General features: G+C 35.1%; 1 protein-coding gene across 2 annotated transcripts in view; it reads right to left on the minus strand.

Annotated features, from left to right (window-relative positions):
• The window catches only part of LOC111057814 (dnaJ homolog subfamily C member 11), a 60,705-nt gene that overhangs the window by 19,848 nt on the left and 26,167 nt on the right, over positions 1 to 14,690 (minus strand). For both annotated transcript variants that reach the window (XM_039422584.1, XM_039422583.1), the window contains exon 8: positions 5,531 to 5,647. In XM_039422584.1, the coding sequence (XP_039278518.1) occupies positions 5,531 to 5,647 (117 nt within the window). The remainder of the gene's footprint in view (positions 1 to 5,530; positions 5,648 to 14,690) is intronic.

The raw sequence follows: 14,690 nt of genomic DNA on the forward strand, positions 1-14,690 counted from the left end.
GAACAGTTCATATTTCATCAGTTAGTCTTGTAAAATTGGTATAATAATGAACAGTCAATATCATCAGACATACCGGTATTAACAATATTATATAGAAGGCAGTGGCAAGGCGAAGAGACGGCAACGCTGTTTTCCTATTTTTCAAACGATTAAGGTAGAAAAGGATAGCGCTATCTGCTTTAACACTTTGCACAGAGATATTCATATTCATTGGAGGCTATGTTTGATTTACAGATTGATGACACAATTTTCTTATTGCTTCAGGTTATGTACAGTACATTGAATTCTTGAACAATTAATATTATAGGTTATGTTTGTTGGTGGTTTCTTAGACCAGTCATAGAATAGACACGCTGGGAAGTCTAGCCTCTGAAGCCAACATCTACTGCCAAATCCACCCATCTTGACGTCACAACCAAGCTAACAACAATGTAAGTTGAACACCACAAACTCAAAAAAGTTTTCTATAATTTCTATACGATGCGTGACGTCAAGATGGGTGGATTTGGCAGTAGATGTTGGCTTCATCGACTTTCAGTATGAATATACAATGAGCCGTGTCTATTCTATAACTGGTCTAAGGGTGGTTTATTATTAATTTCTAAGGTTCAATTAACACTGTTCTAAGTTTAGATTCATAGTAGTTATATTTCACCAAAATTATTGTGGTTGGCTATAGATAATGGCTCTAAATAAAAAATACATATTTAGGTAATAAGGATTTTGGTCACATAGCCTACATATAAACTCTAGGTTTAGTTTTTTGTTTTTGTATTTAATATTAACTATATTTCATATTTTTAAATCTGATTCCATAATTTATGTTAGAACATGTACTACAGTAGTTTATCTAGCTTCTAATTTATTTTGTTACTTTCCTTGCCCTATTACCATAGGTAAGGAAAGTATTGCTTTCCGAAAAAATTAAGGTACCCCAATTTCTAAATTTCTATACGTTTCAAGGTCCCCTGAGTCCAAAAAACTGGTTTTTGGGTATTGGTCTGTGTGTGTGTGTGTGTGTGTGTGTGTGTGTGTGTGTGTGTGTGTGTGTGTGTGTGTGTGTGTGTGTGTGTGTGTGTGTGTGTGTATGAGTGTATGTGCGTCTGTGTACACGATATCTCATCTCCCAATTAACGGAATGACTTGAAATTTGGAACTTAAGGTCCTTTCACTATAAGGATCCGACACGAACAATTTCGATCAAATGCAATTCAAGATGGCGGCTGAAATGGCAAAAATGTTAAAAACAGGGTTTTTCGTGATTTTTCGGAAACGGCTCCAACGATTTTGATCAAATTCATACCTAGAATAGTCATCGATGAGCTCTATCAACTGCCACAAGTCCCATATCTGTAAAAATTTCAGGAGCTCCGCCCCATCAATGCAGATAGATTCCCAATTATCAGGCTTCAGATACAATTGAAACAAAAAAAATCAAGTGGAGTAGATTGAGCATGAAAATCTCTACAATTAATGATCAGTAACATTTTCACCTAAAATTGAAAATAAGCTTTAAATTCGAGAAAATGTGATTATTCAATTGGAAATTATTGTTGATTCTATTAAATCATTCACTATGAAGAGATAGCAGACCTCATGTGTGTCTTCCGCGTTATTGCCCTGTCACCAGCTGGCTCAAATCTTTGAATAGTCTTGAGATGCGCGGGAACACTAGCGTCAGGTGATCAATTTTCATAACGGCAAGGAAAGTTGTGTGAGTGCGCCACACCAGATTTTTTTTAATTTTTTATCACATTTTGTGTTGCCACACCTGAACTGGCCAGCCAGAATTTCCTTCCCCTAAACAATTTCCTGTTTGCTCAGTCTACCACTGATGATGATGCCAAGTGCATCGAAACTAGTTTGGACTCAAATAAAATTTGTGGGATTGACAACATCTTTTTATTTCACCTTAATTGCTATCTGCTTTGTCGAAAGATAGAAAAGGATAGCAACAGCTATGCTAATCAAATACTGTCATAATAACGTGCATTTTAATTTTTGAAATTGAACAGCTGTTCTATGAATGTTTTTGTGATTTTTCTGGCTTCAAATTTATCAAGTTTTTTTAATATTTTTCAATTTATTAATGCATTTTTAAGTGTAATAATAATTTGTTTCATATTTCTGATCAACCGAGATACAAAATTTTTAGTATAATGTTTATTTGGACTGTAAATTTTTGTGATCTTTATAAAAGTGTTTTCATAACCTCATTTGGACTATTTTTATCAAAATTAGGGAGAGGAACAGTTTTGGGTTTATCATGTTGATTCTCTCCCAATCATTTATTTGATGTTGTGATTAAAGAATGTAATAAATAATAAATGTAATTTCACTAGGGGACCTTCGAAGCGAAGAAATAATTCCTGACAAGTAATCCTAAGGTGCGTACAGAATTACGCGCCGCGAACATGAGCAATTCACTTTTAATCAGCTGATGCCAAGCTTTTTATATCTGTATCTTACCGTTTCTGTAGAAATACAGATATAATCTGATGATTAAAAGTGAATTGTTCATGTTCGCGGCGCGTAATTCTGTATGCAGCATTAATATGTAGTACATATCACAATGCAGCATTGATATGTTAGTACATATCTGTACCATCATATAATGGGTCACAATAGTAGGTTATTTGAACAAAAACCAGATTATATTGGTAGGAAATTTTATAACAAGCTACCTCAAATCTTGAAAAGTAATGACATCATAGGGCCAAGCCACACGAATCGTTTTCTCAGGCGTTTTCAGACGAGTCGGCAAGGCAGGAAGCTCTCCGATTGGCTGATTATCAGCTGATTCTCAATCACCAACCCAATCAGCCTATCAGAGATCTTCCTGCCCTGCCGACTCGTTTGAAAGCGCCTGAAAAAACGCTTCGTGTGACTTGGTCTATATTGTGTTTCTATTTCACCATTAAGAACAAACATGGGAAAAACTGAGGAAATGTTCTTTGAGAGGAGAGATCTGTCAGACCAAAGTACCGGGTGATTGAAAAGGACTTTACAACTTTGAAAATTCATATAAATCTTATTAAACAAGTTACAGACCTGGTTTTGGTGTTGTTTTGAAGGAAAACACTCAAGTTTTAACTCGTCTAGTCCGCTAGTACCTGGTCGCGCCGCACAAGCGCTAGCGGCAGTTACGTCAAAGATGGCTGCCTTCACTGGACCCGAGCGTGCTAGCTGTGTGTTTTGGTTTTAAAATCGGCATAGTGCACCTTGATATGTAGCAAAAATGTTTGATACCACAGATCGATGAGGATGAACGAGCACGAAAGGTTTTTTATGCAAGATGGCGCACCACTACACTATCTGACTGACATCCGGGATTTTCTTAATGACCACTTTCCAAACTAGTGGATTGGCCGTAATGCCTCAATTGCATGGCCCCCTCGTTCGCCAGACTAACACCGCTGGATTTTTCTTGTGGGGTTTCATAAAAGATATGGTGTATGTACCTCCTTTGCCAGCCACTCTACCTGAACTTAGAGCAAGGATTTGCGCTGCTGTTGAGCAAGTTACACCTGGAATGCTAGTGCGAGTTTGGGAAGAAATCGACTATCCATGGGATGTCTGCAGGATAACCAACGGAAGTCACATAGAAAATCTTTAGTTAAAGGTAAAAAACTTGAAGTGTTTTCCTTTAAAACAACACCAAAACCAGCTCTGCACCTTGTTTAATAATATTTACATGAATTTTCAAAGTTGTAAAGTTCTTTTTGAATCACCCGGTATGATGAGAAATAGATGCGAACGACGTTAGCTTAAATTGTATTCTACTAGTGATGTCCACGTTATAATGGAAGTTTTTGATTAACATTGGTGTTACTATACTTGTCTATCACTCGACAAAGCAGATAGCGCTATTCATTTCTAGCTCTGCAACGTTGCCAGATTGGTTTTCAACAATGTAAAATGATCAACAACATGTCCAATATCAATTATGATATGTAGCCTACTATGCAATTGTAACCGCCCCCAGATGGGGGTAGAATAAGGAGATCTCTAAATTCTAAAGGGCAAGTCATAGGTCTTTATTAATAACAAACTTTTGCATTCTAATCAATTTATAAATTTTATTGAATCAATTAATCTAATTTAAATTTGGACAACAAATAATCTATATCGTTTCATTGCACCTTCTGTATGATTTTGCTAACTGTTCGTATGGAATTTTAACTGTTTACAATGGTAGCGTAAACTTTATTCATTTTATCACTACAATGAATAATTGGGGACTCGGTCAATATAGGAATTTAAACATGAGCTAGGAAATGGCACTCGACATCGTTTGAATTATATATCTATTAGAATTTCGCTACACTATTGTTGACGTTTATTTCACTGACATTCATAACAAACAATAAAATACACACACAATTCAAACTACTTTAAATAACTTTACAAGATCGGATAATTCATTTTGAAAATTTATACACTACTTATATTTGACAACATGTAACACGCCCAATTGGGGCCTTCGAGGCCCGAGGCTACCTCTAGATTTTTATCTGATTCTGGCCGCGGCTTGATTGGAACTGATTTTTTCCACGCAAATTATGTTCCCCTTTCACCAACGAGACGACGGGGTCCACGTGGAGGCAGAGCACAATTCCGTGGGAAAAGAAAGTGCACGTTTGAAATATTCCCAAATACTCGTGTATTTTCCATCGCTAACGGAAATACAGTTCCGTGAGAATACTTCAGCCCTGCATAAGATTTGAGTCTTCCCGGACGCAAGTTAGCAAAATCGTTATGTGAGAATTAGTATATTTCGCACCTAGAGCAGAAAATGAGATTTTTTCGGCTCGAAATCGGTTTTCAAGTCCGAGGCCGTAGGCCGAGGACTAGAAAAGATTGAGAGCCGGAAGAACATTTTTGCCCGTGGTGTGAACGCTATTTTTCGCCACACACAAAAATAAACAATATATATATGAGAATAGTTGTTTACTAAACACTTCCGAAAGCAGAAGTGGAAGGTGATAGCTCTAGCATATCTGAGGTGTTCTGAATATCAGGAAATTGTCCAAGTATTTTTATTTTTTATTCTGATTTGTCTAAATAACCTAAAAGATTATGTTCAATTATGTGGGAGGATGAGTTTATACTTTTTAATTCTTTCAAATTACAATAAGATGATATTATTATAAATGTTTTAATTATTGAATAATGAACACAAATAATGAAAATTTTTTTGATCAGCTGTTTTTTGATCACCTTTCTTAGTTCCATGTTAGCGGCTGGAAAGGGTACTCTTTCCGGCCTAGGCCGGAAAGTAGCCTGTTCTGACGTCAGACGAGAGTCGTCTGCAAACAATGTCTTTCATATCTACGTAGGGACTGGAAAACAGCTGCTTTCTGTGCAGTGTGGCGAAAAGTTATATACAGAGCCACAAGTATGGCCGTAACTAGCGATTTTCGGTGGAATCACAATTCACAAGTTGTGATTTCTGTGAAAATCTCTAATTACGGCCATATTTGTGGCTGTGTATAATACAGCGTCATAATTAGTTGGATCGACTACTCACTTTAATTTGAGCGAGACACCAGTGGGTACTCCCACACTGACCATGGCCGATATCGTACTTTGTTCTGACACCTTCTTCTCTACACCGTACTCGAACAATGCTCCAAATGTTCCAGCCCTATGAAAAACACAAAAATGTTTTCAATAATAGGTCAGTATTTAGAATAGGAAACAGTAGCATCTCATACATTTGTTTGATTGAATAACAATTTAATTATAAAACTCATTTATAATATATCATAGATATCTATTGTCAACATATTATATGGTTCACGAAACCCAATTTTGTGCACACTCTTATAAGAACTAAAGCCAGTTATCTAAGCTATTATCTCAACTCAAAATTAATTTCATGCTAGAAGTATTTATTAATTTCCTTATTTTCTCATCTAGCTTATAAGGTTTGTAGCCATATTGCTCTTATTTGCTTCTTCGATCCTATCATTCCGTCATAAATGTGTTGTATTTTATTTCCCAACAGATCTTTGTTATTTTAAGAGTGCTCTACTTTTAAGTTTATTCAACTATTCCACTTATTATTTTTTATTTTTTTTTTTACTTTTTTCATTTAAAATATAGTTTTGTTTCATTTTATTTTACTGAGTATTGCTTGTTAAATTATAATTTAGTATTATATTGGAGGGTTAAGTGTAAGAGAGGGCCGACTGCGCCCTAACTTCGCCCTCCCAGGTATAAAATAAAGGCAGTCATTCTATTCTATTCTATTAATCCACCCCCATAAGAATCAACAGCAATCTTTATCCACCAAAGTTAAACATAAAATACATGATATTCATTTGTAACCACTATGTGAACACTCCTGTAACATCCAATGCTATTCTTTTATTCTTTTCCCACCGACGTCTGAATACTCCCATAAAATACTATGATATTCATTTTTCTGCCAATGTATGAACACTTCCATAAGAACCGACGGTACTATTTTTCGACCACTTCCTTTAAAAGCCAATAATAGTATTTTTCCATCACTGTGTGAACACTACCTCAAAGTACAGGGTGCAGCATCTTGGCTTCCTTTTTTCAAAACTTGATAAAACGCATTGTAAGAGTCATAAAAAATGTATTCTATTTTCAAAATGTAAGTATGTATTTAAAGTTTTGAAGGGTATAATTATAATGCAGGTGAAGTTCCCTACTCTGGATACAATTATTAGAGTACCTATTTATAGTATTCGATATCACCCTTTCAAGCATTGCATGCGTAATTTTGACTACTTCTATCTGTATGTTGTTCTTTAATAGTATCTTACGTCACAAGGATGGGAAGGGGCCTTTTGCAGTTGAGAATGATGTTTCTGCTCGAGGCGTTAGCCGAGACTAGAATTTCATTCGAGCACTGCAAAAGACGGGCTGACACATGTTTGCGTGCTAAACGCCCTGGAGATAGCAAAATTGAAGCTCTCACTGTCTCCATGTTTTCACGTGATCTAATGGGCCGTGGAACTTTGGATCTTCGTTTTTTACTATTTTTACTTTCCTTGCCCTATTACCTACCATAGGTAAGGAAAGTATTGCTTTCCGAAAAAAATTAAGGTACCCCAATTTCTAAATTTCTATACGTTTCCAGGTCCCCTGGGTCCAAAAAAGTGGTTTTTGGGTATTGGTCTGTATGTGTGGGTGTGTGTATGAGTGTATGTGCGTCTGTGTACACGATATCTCATCTCCCAATTAACGGAATGACTTGAAATTTGGAACTTAAGGTCATTACACTATAAGGATCCGACACGAACATTTTCGATCAAATGCAATTCAAGATGGCGGCTAAATTGGCGAAAATGTTGTCAAAAAAAGGGGTTTTCGTGATTTTCTCAAAAACGGCTCCAACGATTTTGATCAAATTCATACCTAGAAAAGTCATTGATAAGCTCTATCAACTGTCACAAGTCTCATATCTGTAAAAATTTCAGGAGCACTGCACCATCTATGTAAAATTTGATTTTAGATTCTCAATTATCAGGCTTCAGATACAATTTTAAACAAAAAATTTCAAGTGGAAAAGATTCAGCATAAGAATCTCTACAATTAATGTTCAGTAGCATTTTCACCTAAAATTGAAAATAAGCTCGAAATTCGAGAAAAAAGATTATTCAATTGCAAACTGTTGGCAACTGTTGATTCTATTAAATCATTCACTATGAAGAGATAGCAGACTTCGTGTGTCTCCAGCGTTATTGTCCTGTCACCAGCTGGCTCAGATCTTAGAAAAGTGGACCTGAGATTCACGGGAACACTAGCGTCAGTTGTTCAATTTTCATAACGGCAAGGAAAGTTGTGTGAGTGCACCACACCAGTTTTCTAAACGTAGTAGCCCACGAAATAATTAATTCCTGGTCAACGGGGCTAAATTAAACCGATTCCAAAAGGCGTGCTGTGCTGCAACACTGAACAGCCACTCGAAAATTAGGCCTCTATGGCTACGCGTTGTTCCAATGCATAATGGCGACTGAACTGTGCAAGAACAAAACTTTACAACCACATGCTGGAGAAGTGACTACTAGCACTCCCCAATGTCATCAACTAACTGAATAGTGAGCATTAAGACTGTGTAAAGGCTAAAAATGAACTTTCTACTGGTGATATTTTTCAAAGTTTTTCGATTTGTATACCATTAAGCTATCAAAATGATAAAGTTTTCTCAGAAAAACATGTTTCCTCCACCTACTGTCTAAAGTACTTACTTTACTCCCTGAAACCTAATACTAAAGTGTCACTTTTTCGCTCTCGGTAGTAAAAAAAAGAAAAACTCCCTAGGGAGTAAAAGTGACTCCATTTAAATAACATGGGGAGCATCTCTATTTTGAAACTTACATTGTAATAGGTTAGAAGGTCTAAGCTCAGATGAGAAAGCATAATAGAGGTGTCTGTCATTGAGTCAACTGAATTCAATACCACAACCAGAAATTTCATTAACTCATGAAATATATGTTTGTATGATAATTATTATATTCTGAATATTAGTAGACGATAAAAATTTATACAATTTTTAAAATATTTTATTCTATTCAAAATACCAGCCAACAAATATTTTTGATCTGCATTGAATTGCAGATTTGAATCTGAGCCGCGTAATCTGGAGTCAGCCATTTTTGGTAGCTGCTCAGCTGATATAATTGTTACAACTTTTGCCGATAGATAGCGCAATCGGCAGTGCCAATTAGACGACCGGTTTTTAGGTTTTAGATTTAGGTTATGTTGTTAGGAATCATTGTCACCAATACGTAAGTTATTAGAATGATTTTATTTGCAGTTTCTATAAAAAAATGTAGATGGAGGAAAAATGTTGTGTACATCACGAGCGAAAAATACTTTTTCTCCCTCAGGAAAATTGCTGACCTCGGCTTCGCCTCGGGCTTCAAACTTTTTCCCACAGGGAGAAAAAGTCGTACTTTTCACTCTAGATATACAAATAACTATTTTCAATCAATACTTTTTGAGATATGAGCGCAAAAAGTTTAAATTTTTGGGGCAGAACATTTCAAATTCGGTAAGAGATGAATCCATGAGATTCAAGGGATAGATTTTTCATTGCATTTTTTATCTAGTAAAACAAAAATTTCCTAAAAATATAAATTTTTAAGAAAGTTATTCAATTTACCAAAAATTACCAATAGTTGAGTTATTTTTGGCCATTTTTGGTAGATTGAATAACTTTTTCAAAAATCGATATTTTCAGAAAAATTTTGGTTTACTAGATCAACAAAACCATGAAGAATCTGTCCTATAAATCTCATGGATTTATCTTATACCAAGTTTGAAATGTTCTGTCCCAAAAAATTGAACCTTTTACGCTCATATCTCAAAAAGTAATGGTCGAAAAAAATGTTTTCCTGAGAAAACTTTTTCATGATGATAGCTCAATAGTATACAAATCGAAAAACTTTGAAAAATATCACTAGTAGAAAATTTATTTCAAACCTTTGCACAGCCTTAAAACCTCATAAACATACAATATAGACTGGTAAAATTAGTATCTCCTGAATAATAGTATGGAGTTCTCTTTGTACCTTGAATGTAATTTATAGGCGAATTTTTCATAAATTTTTCCATTCTATGCTGTTTTATTTTTGTTCAATTGAGTATTTGTAATTTTGATAGCTTTGTAGTATAAAAATCTAAAACCTTTGAAAAATATCACCAGTAGAAAAGTTTATTTTTAGCCTTTGCACAGCCTTAAAAAATGGAAATTATGATGCCGCACCCTATACAATGACAGTCTTTCTCCAACAACAACCTTCCTTTAACAACTCACTTGGCCGAAGTCTAGATCTTCATCTCCCTCTCCTTGAGCTTGTGCGTGTAGTTGAACAATGTGAACTGCATTTCAAGTAAACTTGACTGATGTAAACAAGTAAACTTGACTGATGTAAACCCTACTTTGGCTATCACTCTACTCACTTGGCCGACGTCTTTAGCTTCATCTCCCTCTCCTTGAGCTTGTGCGTGTAGTTGAACAATGCGAACTGCATTTCAAGTAAACTCGACTAATGTAAACCCTACTTGGCTATCACTCTACTCACTTGGCCGACGTCTTTAGCTTCATCTCCCTCTCCTTGAGCTTGTGCGTGTAGTTGAACAATGCGAACTGCATTTCAAGTAAACTCGACTAATGTAAACCCTACTTTGGCTATCACTCTACTCACTTGGCCGACGTCTTTAGCTTCATCTCCCTCTCCTTGAGCTTGTGCGTGTAGTTGAACAATGCGAACTGCATTTCAAGTAAACTTGACTAATGTAAACCCTACTTTAGCTATCACTCTACTCACTTGGCCGACGTCTTTAGCTTCATCTCCCTCTCCTTGAGCTTGTGCGTGAAGTTGGCCAATGTGAACTGCATTTCAAGTAAACTTGACTGATGTAAACCCTACTTTGGCTATCACTCTACTCACTTGGCCGACGTCTTTAGCTTCATCTCCCTCTCCTTGAGCTTGTGCGTGAAGTTGGCCAATGTGAACTGCATTTCAAGTAAACTTGACTGATGTAAACCCTACTTTGGCTATCACTCTACTCACTTGGCCGACGTCTTTAGCTTCATCTCCCTCTCCTTGAGCTTGTGCGTGTAGTTGAACAATGCGAACTGCATTTCAAGTAAACTTGACTAATGTAAACCCTACTTTGGCTATCACTCTACTCAATTTTTATTTTTTCAATTTATTTATTCACACACACACACACATAAGATACATCAATATGAAATAAAAATTAATTACATCAATAAAAAAACATTACAGTATAAAATAAATAACATAAATATGAGAACACATTACAATATTAGAAGGCAATTTATACATGTTATGTGGTGAAGAAGGGTAGAGGATCAAAAGTTCTTCCAACTATGGCTATCCATGTCATAGGAAGGCTTTTGATCCTTGGAATTTTTGGAAAGGATTGGGAAAGGGATGTGATAGAGCACAAGTAGGGGAAGTGAGTGCACTAATCAGAAAAGTTTTCTGTTAACTTATTATAGTTCTCAAAGGTAGAAGAAGTAGTTAATTTTGATCCAAGCATTGATATCTGTTTTGACTTTTTTTGTTATCTTGGCACAGCTAATAATTTGTTTAGGAATTTTATTTATAATTTTAGTGCTTAAATATATGAGTTGTCTTCTAATATTTTCAATGTTAGTATGATAGATTAGGTACTTATTTGAGGTGGGTCTTAAATTGTATTGATTATTGATAGTATTATTAGTGCAAATGAAATTATTTTTATATTTAAATATATACTTCACTACATTCATTACATACAACTGTCTAACTGTCAACACGTTAAACTCTTCAAAAGTCAGGTTGGTTGGGAAAAGTCTAGGCTTATTCAAGATTGTTTTAATGATTGATTTTTGAATTATGAAAAGCTCTTCCAAGTGGGAATTATAACAGCCCCCCATACTGAAATACCATACTGAATTATGGACTGTACCAGTGCAAAGTATACCATTTTAAGATGACTTGAGTTTAGAATTTTTTTGCTTCGTAGAATTTATAAGAAAGATATCTGATTCTTTTGCATAAAAATTTGATATGGATGTCCCACTTCAAATATTCATCTATTATGACGCCTAGATATTTTGTACTTGTTACTCTTTTTATTATGGGACAAGTGCAGTTATTGAAGTTCATGTTGCAGTTTGAATGTAGTCTCAGATTCATATTTTCGTCGGATTTACCAGTTGTATTGAGTGCAAAGGTGATGTAATTGGTTTTATCAATGTTCAAGCTCAAAGTGTTTTTGTCCAACCATTTTTTAATAAGAAAACAATTCTGTTCTGCAATTTCATGAGCCTCGATCCACGATTTTCCATAGAAAACAGCTGCAGTGTCATCTGCGAATGATATAGTTGTTGAGTTTTTTAGTTTCAGGCTCAGTAAATCATTCACATAAATAATAAAAAGGATTGGTGAAAGTACAGTTCCCTGAGGTAACCCGTAAGAGGTCATTTTAGAGGTATCAGTACATCCATTTATTGTTAAAGACTGTGTTCTATCTCTCAAATAGCTTTTAATTAATTCTAGAAAAATTCCCTGAAGCCATATTTCTCGAGTTTATTGTAAAGGGAGTAATGTGGAATAGTATCAAAAGCTTTTTTGATATCCAAGAAAACCGCTATAGATTTGTAATTGGAATTCAGGTTTTGTGAAACAGTATTAGAAAATTTAATTAATGCATCTTCCGTACTCTTCTCAGCCTGAAATCCAAATTGATTTTCATTTATTATTTTATGTTTGCTCAAAAACAGGACTAATAATCTTTTCCATAATTTTAAAAAAACCGATTGGCCTGTAATTGCCAGGATTTGATGGATCTCCTTGCTTGAAGAGAGGTTTTATTTTGGCTTTTTTGAAGTGTTTGGGGAAGTAGCCTTGCTTAAAACATTTATTAAAAATCGTGGCTAGTGGCTGTGAAATAGTGTGGCCTATTTGCTTGAGTACTGTGTTATTGAGATTATCCATTCCTGGGGCGCAATTATTCTTCAGCTCTTTTATTGTCTCTTCAATTTCTTTAGAATCTGTTGATCTCATGAAGAAAGAATTCAGTAGAGGTGTTTCGGTTATATCGTTATTGTGATCAAAGTTGGGAGAATTCGCTAGTTCATTGTTCAAAGCTATAGCCTGTCTTTGAACTATTGTTTTGACATTGCTCTATTTTAACTTTATAATATTTCTCCTTCGCTTCACTTATGAGCCTATTCAATGTGTTCCGATAAATTCTGTATTCATTTATTGAATCAGCATTTGCAGGACCTTTCCTTATTCTATCATGCATTCTATCCCGTATAGTAATTGATCTTATTATTCCTTGCGTTATCCAAGGCTTCAAAGGGCGATTTCGGTGAGGAATGTTTATCTCAGTTTTGACTGAATTAATAATACCATTTAACCGTTCCACAAAGTTTTCAACAAGTATATCTATATCTTCATTTCCAAAAATTGTATTCCAGTTTTCTTTTTCCAATTTTCAGCAAAAAGTCTGTAGTTGTATGATATTTTTATGCTGTTTGCAGGCATATTTCTATTTGAAGTGGTTTCGGGATTCCGTTCATTACCTAAATGTAATAGAACCGAATAATGATCCGTTATTGTTGTCTTGAAGATGTTCCCAAATATAAAGCTGAAATTGCTATTTGTGTTTTTGAAAAAGATATGATCTATGCACGATTCAGATGTGGTTGATACTCTAGTACTTCCATTTATATGAGATTTAAAGCCTTTGCTCATTAAAATATGCATGTATTCCTGAACCTGTATACCAGTTGATTGAATATTTATATTTATATCACCAACCATACAAACACTCATTGAATTGGGTATATTGTCAAGGAAATGGTTTAGGCTGTGGACAAAATTCTCGGTGTTATGATTACTGGGTGATCTATAAATTCCTATAACTCTGAACATTTTATCATTTGGTGTTTTCAAGTCCAAGCACAACGAGTTTGCATCAACAATGTCACAAGCGATCACACTGACATCAATATTATCTCTAATATAAATGCACAGACCGTCGCATTTATTAATTTTCGAAAATTTATTTACTTCGGTGTAACCTGGGATCTTGTAAGTAAACGGAATGTTTTCGGTTAGCCAAGTTTCAGTAAGAACTATTACATGGATATCTGTTTTTAAGCTTTTTATACAACAGATTAACTGATTGAAATTTGCATGAAGGCTGCGGATATTGGTCGAGAAAATATTTAAGAATTCAATATTTTTTCCATTTATTGAAGGAACATAATTGATATACTCATCGATTTCAGGAGTGATGTTATCAATTTCCAGCAAAGTAAGAATTTCATCAATATCAGCCATGATCAAGTCTGTTATCAAGCATGCATAATCTATCCCTGTTCCACTTTTCAAGATCAGTTTCATTTGTTGTTCTTAATTTATCAATGAGTTTGTCAATTGCATCTTTTTCTACACTCGTAGTTAAATATCTGAAAGTTTTGGTGTGGCGTGAAAGTTGGATATTGCAAGTTGGATACTGTTATAAATGTCTCTGTTCCGGTAATCTACTCTAATTAATACTACGTTTTTACTTTCCTTGCCCTATTACCATAGGTAAGGAAAGTATTGCTTTCCAAAAAAAATTAAGGTACCCCAATTTCAAGTTTTCTATACGTTTCAAGGTCCCCTGAGTCCAAAAACATGATTTTTGGTATTGGTCTGTGTGTGTGTATGTGTGTGTGTGTGTGTGTGTGGTGTGTGTGTGGTGTGTGTGTGTGTGTGTGTGGTGTGTGTGTGTGTGTTGTGTGTGTGTGTGTGTGTTGTGTGTGTGTGTGTGGTGTGTGGTGTGTGTGTGTGTGTGAACACGATAACTCCATTCCTAATTAACCGATTGACTTGACATTTTAAACTTAAGGTCCTTATACCATGAGGACCCGACAATAAGAAATTCAATAAAATTCAATTCAAGATGGCGGAAAAAATGGCGGATAATTACTAAAAAACCATGTTTTTCACGTTTTTCTCGAAAATGTCTCTAACGATTTTCTTTAAATTTATACCATGGATAGCTATTTATAAGCCCTATCAACTGACATAAGTCTCATTTCTGGGAAAATTCCAGGAGCTCCGTAATATTATTGAGAAAAATGGCGGATAATCACTAAAAAACCATGTTTTTCACGGTTTTCTCGGAAACGG

Source organism: Nilaparvata lugens, chromosome 3 (assembly GCF_014356525.2).
Source record: "Nilaparvata lugens isolate BPH chromosome 3, ASM1435652v1, whole genome shotgun sequence".
Taxonomy (NCBI): Eukaryota; Metazoa; Arthropoda; class Insecta; order Hemiptera; family Delphacidae; genus Nilaparvata; species Nilaparvata lugens.